Genomic DNA, 9,608 nt, shown 5'->3' on the forward strand with positions numbered 1-9,608 from the left:
ATCCATTGGTGGATGTAGTGGAACTTGTAAGAGAGGCAGAATGGGGAAGAGGACAGGGGTGGTTCAGCCCAAGTTCCCCAGCCACTGTGGCTGAACCCACAGCCCCAGTGAACACAAAACCGGTAGAGGAGCAGCCTCCATACCACAGCCCTGTAGGCAGCAGTAGTGTTGGCATTGGACAGTCTTGCCCCATCTTCAGTTGTAGCTGAGCTTGTACCTCTGGAGAGCTTTGTAGCTGTGTCTGTGGCCTCCCAGCCATACTGCATGGGCTTGTGAGCCCTGCTCCACTCCCACCCACTACATCCCTCCACCACAGTGGTAGTGCTTGAGGACCCAGGTGTCCCAGACCCAGCTCTGGCACCCGCCACTCTGCCTACAAATTCCATGACCACAGTGGCACCACCCTCCACTGCAGAGACACAGGTAGCATCCTGGCACGAGCAACACTGAAGGCACAAGTAGCAGAGATGAGGAGGCAATATCTTATGGAATGTATAGCGCCATCTACTAGAAAACAAAAGAACGAACTATAATTATTATCCTCTGAATTGCTAAAATCAAACTGGTACCTAAATAAGAAAGGTGTTCACTATCTCAAATGCACCAGCAGAGGAACAGCCCGTAAACACCATGAACAACCAAGATAACAGGGTATCACAAAAATAATACAGTAATTCTCTAGTAACCAAACTCAGAGGCATGGAAGACTATGATCTAAATGATAGAGAATTAAAAATAGCTGTCATGTAGAAATTCAATGAGATGCAAAAAAACTCTAAAAAAGGGAGTTCATTGAACTCAGAAATAAAATTAATAAGCAGAAGGAGTACTTTACCAAAGAGATTATTACTCTCGATAAGAACCAAACAAATTCTGGAATTAAAGAACTCGGTGAGATGAAAAATTCCTTAGAAAACATTCGAAGTAGATACTAAAAATACAGCAGAAAAAGTCAGTGAAGTAAGGAGCTGGTTCTTTGAAAAGATAAATAGAATCGACAATTCTTTAGCTTCACACACTGAGGAAAAAAGAAAAGACAAATAAAATTAGAAATAAAAAGTTAAAATGGATATCACAGAAACATAAGGCTTATAAAATAATACTATGAAAGGCTATATGCTACCAAATTGACAACCTAGAGGAAAAGGATAAATTCTTGGACTTATACAACCTTCCTAGACTGAATTAGGAAGAAATAGAAAATCTGAGTGGACTGATCACTATCAAGGAAATTGAAACATTAATGAAAAACTTTGCAAAAAACAGAAATCCAGGATTGGATGGCTTCACTGGTGAGTTCTTGTTGGGGACCACTTTGTGTGGTATCGGAATTGTACCCCGACACGAGCAAGGCCCTGCCTGTAAGCCTCGACTGGAAAGCCAGGAAATCTGGGAGGGAGACATGACCCAATATTAGCACCAAGGTTCCAGGGGGAAATCTGACCTAAAGATTGCATTATATTTACTGAAGCTTGCTCTGCTTAGTACTGCCCTGATCAGGAAAAACCAGGTGCATAACTTCAAGACAGAAGAGAGAATTCCTGAGTCCTTGGACCATGCCTTAATGAACATCTGGCGTCTGTATATCTGACAGACCCTAACCCAAGGCTGATGTAAGTGTGCCTTTTGTTGTTATCTATAGCCCTCAGAAATAGATTGATAAGCTTTGCATGCATGTATGCTGTATACCCCTACACATATTGTTCTCATTAAAAGCCATTTCAGAGAAGGGCTTGGAGCATTCTCCACTAGAGGGAATTGCCACCCCCTTTTCCTGGCAGTCACAGAGTGTCTGGAATGAATTATTTCTTCATCTGCAGCAGCTGGGGGGACTCTGCGGGGTGGGGTACCCCTTCAAGTTCTACCAAACATTCAAAGGAGATTTAACACTTACCCTTCTCAAACACTTTCATAAAATTGAAGAGGACTGAATGCTTCCTAATACATTATATATAAGGCCAACATAACCTTGGCACCAAAAGGAGGCAAAAATAACACAAAAAAAGAAAACCAGCATTTCTAGTGAATACAGAAGCAAAATCCTCAACATTTTGTAATAAATACAACGTGTATTAAAGAGATCATATACCCTGATTAAATAGGATTCATTCCAGGGATGTGAAAGTGGTTTAACATCTGCAGATTAATGCATGTGATATACCACATTAACATAATGAAGGGTAAAAATTACATGATCCTCAATAGATGAAGAAAAATCATTTGACAAGATACAATATTCATTTACAATATGAACTGTGAATACAGTGGGTATATAAGGAAAGTACCTTAGCATAATAAAGGCCATATATGACAGACCTACAGCTAACATCATACTTAATGATGAAAAACTGAAAACTTTTTTTCTAAGATCAGCATTAAGAGAAGGATGCCACTTTTATTCAATATAGACTGTCAGCCCTAGTTCAAGCAATTAGGCAAGAAAAATAATAAAGGGCATCTAGGTTTGAAAGGGACATAAAACCATCACCATTTGCAGATGACATAATAGAGAAAAATTTAGTAAAGACTCTACCTCAAGAAAACTATTTAAATAGTAAGTGAATACAGTTTGTAGCAAGGTACAAAATCAATATACTAAAAATGAAGTATCAGAAAGAGAAAGAAGAACACAATTCCATTGACAATTGCAACAAAAAGAACAAAATACCTAGCAATAAACTGAACACAGGAGGTGAAAGATCTTTACACTGAAAACTACAAACCATTGTTGAAAGAAATTAAAGAAGCCCACAAAAATGGAAAGATACTCTGTGTTTGTGGATTGGGAGAATTAACATTGTTAAAATGCTCATTTTACCTAAAGCAATCTACAGATTCAGTGAAATCTCTACCAAAATATCAATGGTATTTTTCACAAATGTAGAACAAAATATCCTAAAATATTATGAAACTGCAAAGAATCCTGAATAGCCAAAGCAATCCTCAGAAAAAAAGAACGAAATCAGAGGTATCACACACTCCAGTGTGAAACTATACCACAAAGCTGTAGTAATTTAAACAGTTATGGCAGAAAAACAGACCTATAGACCAATGGAAAAGAGTTGAGAGCCCAGATATGAACCCACACATATAACGACAATTTGCTACAAAGGAGCCAAGAATATACAATGAAGAAAGTCTTTTCCAAAAGTGGTGCTGGGAAAACTGGACACCATGTGCAAAAGGATGAAACTAGACCACTATATTTCACCACACACAAAATTTATCCCAAAATGGATTAAAGATTTGAATGTAAGATGTGAAACAATAATATACATAGAAGAAAAATAGGTAATAAACTTAATGGACATCAGTTTTAGTGATATTTTTGTGAATTTGACTCTAAAGGGCAAGGGAAACAAAAACAGGACTACATCAAACTAAAAAGTTTTCACACTGCAGAGGAAACAGACAAGAAAACAGAAAGACGAACCAACTGAATGGGAGGAAATATATGCAAATATTTTCAATGAAGGGTTAGTATTTAAAATCAAAAAAATTCCTACCACCACCACTACAACAACAAAACCTGATTAGAATGGGCAGAGTACCCAAATAGACATTTTTTCTAGGGAAGACATACAGATGGCAACAGGCAAGTGAAAAAATGTTCAACTTTACTAAATATTAGGGAAATCCAAATCAAAACTGTACTGAGATGTCAGCTAACATGTGTTAGAATGGCTATTATTAAAAAGACATTGGAGTGGATGTGGAGAAACGGTAACCCTACACACTGTTGGTGGTAATGTAAGTTGGGCAGCCACTGTGGCAAACAGTATAAAGGTTCCTCAAAAAATAAAGAATTACCAAATGACCCAACAATTCCTCTTTTGGGTATTATCTGAAGAACATGAAAACACTAATTTGTAAAGATATATATGCACCACTATGTTCATTGCAGCATTATTTACAGTAGCCAAGTTTTGGAAACACCTATTGAGAGATGGATGGATAAAGAACATGTGGTACATCTACACAATGGAATACTACTTAGCCATAAAAAGATGAAATATTGCCATTTGCAATAAGGATGGATCTCTAGAGTAGGATGCTAAGTGAAAAGTCAGATGGAGAGAAAGACATAGAATATGATTTCAGTCATAGGGAGTATAAAACAATATAAAAACAAAATATTGATACAGGCAACAGACTGATGGTTACCAGAGGGGAAGGGGTTGGGGGTAGGGCTTAAGGGGTAAAGGGAATCAAATGTATGGTGAAATTGGAAACTAGACTTTTTTGTGGGGAGCATATAATGGATGTTAAATTATAATGTGAAACACCTGGAATTTTTATAGTGTTATTAAACAATGTTACCTGAATGTTAAAAAAAAAAAGTCTTCTGTGCACAGTATTTAAAAAATACTTTTGGTTACTGCTTTCTACTGTTAACAGTAGAGGAATATAAACCATGTCAAGAATAACAAGCATTCTGAAAATTATTGCCCTTTGTAGTACAGGTGGATATTAATGGTACAGTTTAACATGTTATTTTTTAAAATGATATTTTGGTTATACAGAAGAGTTTGTCATTTAAAGGCATTTGATATTGACTCCATTTAAGTGTACACTTACTGATCACATCTGGAAAAATAATCCATTTTTCCAAATTTTTCTGGACCTTTTTTTTTTAAGACCAAAAGAAATAAAGATATGTTTGAATATAGAAATACTTGTATTTACTCTTTGTAAGGAATACAGGAAGAAGTATCTGATGGTGGTTAAATATCTGGACTGTGAGCTCAGATGACCCATGTTGCCTCCAGCTGGCACAAGTTGCAGCACCTGTCTTAACTCTGATTGTCTCCTTTAGAAAATGAAGAGAGTACTAGTACCTTACTGAATCGTCAGAATTAACTGAGGTAGAATGTATAGAATATTTAGCATATTATTTAAAAGAGAAAGCTCTTAGTGTTATTACTACTAAAATTCTCTGATAACTTCTATGTTCAATAAATATTCATTTTAAATTAAGATTATTAAATCATGGGATTAATTTAAAATATGGGATATACTTTTACATCATATATAATTTTTTCTCTAATCAGTATTTTTGTTTTAGGTCACTTTTCACATCGAACCATATAGCAATCGAGATGATCAAAACATGTACGAAAATGTCAAATATATTATAGACAAGTGAGTTTCTTCAGTGTCTGTAAACTAATTTTGTAATGAATATTGCAATCATTTTGAGGAACATTTCTGAAGTTCCTTACAGTGTCCTTTCTGTATGAATAAAGATTGCCTTTATTATTTTACTTGTTTATTAGGCTATTTGTTTTCTCCATACCAACGTTTTAAATTGATACTATTTTGTAAATTTTATGTTTATAGAGATTTGTCTTTTTAAAAAAAGGCTCAGATAATGAAATGTGAACTGCTTTTATAGCAATGGGCTATTGCTATAAAATATTAGCCCACAGCTAATATTTATATTTAGTCTGATTACAAGTAAAGAATCTATTAATACAGTTTCATTTTGTTCAAGAGTGTGACGATAATAGTCCATGACAGATGCCATACTCTCACAAAGAAACTTGTCAGCAACGGTGGGCCATTTGTCACTAAGAAAAGAGCAGTTTATATATTAATGGAGAAAATGGGTTTTTCATGGTGTTAGCCAACATTTATAGACCTCAATATAAGCTAATTAATTTCTTGTTTAGTAATGTCTTAATGTATCTAGTATTTCATTTCCTAATGTATAAAATTAAGACGCATTTTTAAAAATTATTCTTCTATAACTGACTTCTCGGAGAAGGTGAACAGTGTATATAAACCATGGTTACCTTCATTTTCAATGCATAACTATTGTCTATGGCAAATGAACTGTTAATACTCATTCACTCTTAACCTATGTTTATATTCTAGATATGGAAATCATCCGGCCTTTTACAGGTACAAGACTAAGACCGGCAATTCTCTTCCTATGTTTTACATCTATGATTCCTATATTACAAAGCCTGAACAATGGGCCAATCTGTTAACCATCTCAGGGCCTCTGAGCATTCGCAATTCTCCTTATGATGCATTGTTTATTGCACTTCTAGTAGAAGACAAACATAAATATGATATCCTTCAAAGTGGTTTTAATGGAATTTACACATATTTTGCCACAAATGGCTTTACTTATGGCTCATCTTATGAGAATTGGGCTAGGCTAAAACTATTTTGTGATCACTTCCAACTATTATTTATTCCAAGTGTGGGCCCGGGATACATAGATACGAGCATCCGTCCATGGAACACTCAGAATACTCGGAACCGAATCAATGGGAAGTATTATGAAACTGCTCTGAGTGTTGCACTCCAAGCCCACCCCAGTGTAATTTCTATCACTTCTTTCAATGAGTGGCATGAAGGAACTCAGATTGAAAACGCTGTTCCCAAAAGAACCAGTAATGCAGTGTATCTGGATTACCGGCCTCATAAACCAAGTCACTATCTAGAACTAACTCGCAAGTGGTCTGAAAAATTCAGTAAGGAAAGAGCAATTTATGGATTAGATCAGCAGCTGCCTGTTTTTTAATGCATTAACATTTAATAATTACAGAAAGCATGTAATTTCAGTAAATGCCTTTTGTTTGAATTACAGAGAGAAAACTCTCAAAATCAGTATGCATTGTTGCTATTATCTTTTATAAAAATAATTGGTACTTTTTCAGAGGTAGTAATGTTATCATTGCCATCCTTCACAATGTTTTACTGAGAAAATACCTGTGAGAAACTGTGCAAAAACATTCCCTGTGCCATCATCTGCTAATTTTCTAACATTGAAATCCTGGTTTCATCGCAATTTAGTTTTTATTTCACAATAGATTAGTGCTTGTTACATAGAGTAGTTAGCACACAGTTAAATCGTTCTTGTATTCTGGCCCAAAGAAACAGACTTGTGTGTTTTCTATATATATTGAAGAAAAAAGACCTAAACGATATTGTACATATTTTATCTCTCAGATTTTCAATGATTCAATCAACTTTATTGTATTAAGGACTGGATTCTGGAAACTTTTTAATAATAATTCTTGAGAAAAATAAAATCATATACCTTACACCTTACTGTGAACCATACTGTTAGGAAGGCCTGCTTTCTGCAGTACAATATATATCATCATTTGCAGATTTCTTGGTTTCCTATAGCATGCTAGATGTTTGGATGTCTAACATTTCTGCTTTGCAATGCCAAATTCCAGATTTTAGAAGCTATAGAAAGTTCTTTCATAAAAGTTTATGATGGCTTCTTATTTAAGAAAACATAGTTGTTTCAAAAATTATTATGAAGATATAATGCCCCAAATATTGTCATTTTTAGAGTATGTTGTCAATCTTTGTTATTCTATTAATCATGTTTTACAGTTTAATCAGAGACCAACTGTTAGATTAAAAAAAAAAACTTGATACTGTTTTTGGATTGTCTTCATTTACTATTTTAAGCTATTTATACTAAAAGTAATAGAGAACATTTACTTAGCTTTTTTGTATGTTTTTAGGGACATAGAAATGAAAATTCCTTTATATCTTAAATTCATTCCTGAAGTTTAACATTTGATTAACACTTAATGATAGAAATAATATTCTATTTAAAAGACAACACTTTATTATATATAATAACATTCCAATTGTAAAACATTATACTTACATGGTTCCTATTAGGTTAAATACTTGTGGTCAGTTATTTGTCATCTTGTGACAAATTAATAACCTCTATGGTAAAAATGAATCTCTTTACTTTAAAAACCAGAGCATAGAATACATTCTATTATTATAGTTAGTAGTTTTAACTAGAATTGTAGTAAAAAATAATCTAATATATATGTTATTACATAAATATTATTTCTTATTTATTAAAGAGAAGCAATAGGGTAATAGTAAACCATAACACATATAAATCTTTAGAGTATAAAGACATTTGAAACAAATTAGCAGTGGAATTTTTGATAAAATAACCCGAGGATGAAATTTATTTTTAGGCAGTAGTTTTGAAGTAAAATAACATGTTTACAATTTAAGAATTTGCCACTTCTCAGAGAATGACCAGGACTCAGGAAATTAGTACAATAGTAATAACCTACTTCCTATAGGAAATTACAAGGGAAAAAAAATCTGTACTGATTGATATAACCAAGCATCTTCATAGGATCATTCATAGATATAACCTGTGGATTTTTTTTTTTAATATCCAGTTAGCCACTATATATTATTGTAGGGATAACTCTAAATACGTCATGTCTAATAATATTTTATAACATACCATGTTTTATTAAAGTTAGGGAAATATCCACTATGGAGGAATTTTTATCATTGTTTATACTGTATATTTGAACCCTCTATGATAGGAAATTAGTTTTATGAAATAGTTCTAATATTAAGGGGGAGTATATACGAACAAGGTCAGCGAATCCTCAACGCATGTATCACCCCTTCCTGTTCTGCTCCTGTTGCAGAAATAAGCTACTGCAGCTTATCTACTACAGTTTATGTCTGACCTCCGTCCTCTGTCGTGGTTCCCAACACATGACCCCAAGTAGCCAGTAACAATCGGTCAGATTTCAAAGTAACATAAAACAGATTTTGTCTTCATTGCAGAAAGTTGTCATCAGGGGAAGGATGTTTGGGCTCTGACTGCATACTGGTTTACTAATTTATAATTACATGAATATTCCTTTCCTCCTTAAAAAGTTAATCAGAATTATCTCTAATAGTTTTGTTATTCTTAGGGAGGAATGCTTTCAAACTCTTCCTCAGGTATTTGTTATAGTTGTTTTTACCATTAGACTAGAAACAGTTTAGATCATTATGATCACGAGTAAGACAGACCAAAGAATGATTTCCTAAATTTAAAACTATAGGTTTTGATTGAGTAAACTAAAATAACTGTTAAAAGAAAAAGCAGTGTAATATATGCGATTCATGAATCATAATGAATTATTTTATGATTTAATCAGTCCAATTGTATCCACTGTATAGAGACCAAATCTGTCCTTCTTTACTCCCTTTAAGGAAATAGTACTCTCAAAACCAGCTGTTATTAATGTTTATATCAGTTATATGCTAACATTTTTTGTTTTAAAGAATGCATACTAAAAAATAACTGTTTTGTTAATATAAGTAGTGAACTTTCATGTAATAAAAGCATACATAAAATATATTGTACCTTAGATACAAAAATCTATTCCTTTCTCTTTATAAAATGTTTTGTTTTATTTCTGGTCAACAGATGAAAAGTAGTATTTACTCAGTCTATATAGTTTCTCTATTTGAGGTAAGCAGCACTTACAAAGTAGATATCTTTAATTGTACATGCTTTTTAGATCTGTGAATCTGAGTTAAACACTCACAAAAACATTTCATTTTTTTTTTAGTTTGGGAGGTGTTGTGTTATTTTATCCTTTAGGCATAATCATATATTAGCTCTGACATCCTTTAGGAAATTGATCTTTCTCCAAAACAGCAAAAGTAACAAGCCACCTGAAAAACTTCCTTAGTTCATAAACTTGTATTTTTTCAGACTAATCAGTTATTCAAATAGTTTAAATCCTATGACTATTCTTAAACTCTATAGAGCTTATGGAAACAGTGCTTGAAATTCTACGTCTATATTT

General features: G+C 33.6%; 1 protein-coding gene across 1 annotated transcript in view; it reads left to right on the forward strand.

The window, feature by feature from the left end:
• Positions 1–7,372, forward strand: part of MANEA (mannosidase endo-alpha) — a 46,471-nt gene extending 39,099 nt beyond the window's left edge. Inside the window, exons 4-5 of the mRNA XM_054569729.1 lie at positions 5,066–5,142; positions 5,878–7,372. Coding sequence (XP_054425704.1) covers positions 5,066–5,142; positions 5,878–6,535 — 735 coding nt within the window. The 3' untranslated portion in view covers positions 6,536–7,372. The remainder of the gene's footprint in view (positions 1–5,065; positions 5,143–5,877) is intronic.
• The last annotated feature ends 2,236 nt before the right edge of the window (positions 7,373–9,608 follow it).

Source organism: Pteronotus mesoamericanus, unplaced genomic scaffold (genome assembly GCF_021234165.1).
Source record: "Pteronotus mesoamericanus isolate MK-2021 breed Mesoamerican mustached bat unplaced genomic scaffold, CSHL_Meso_final contig_20, whole genome shotgun sequence".
Taxonomy (NCBI): domain Eukaryota; kingdom Metazoa; phylum Chordata; class Mammalia; order Chiroptera; family Mormoopidae; genus Pteronotus; species Pteronotus mesoamericanus.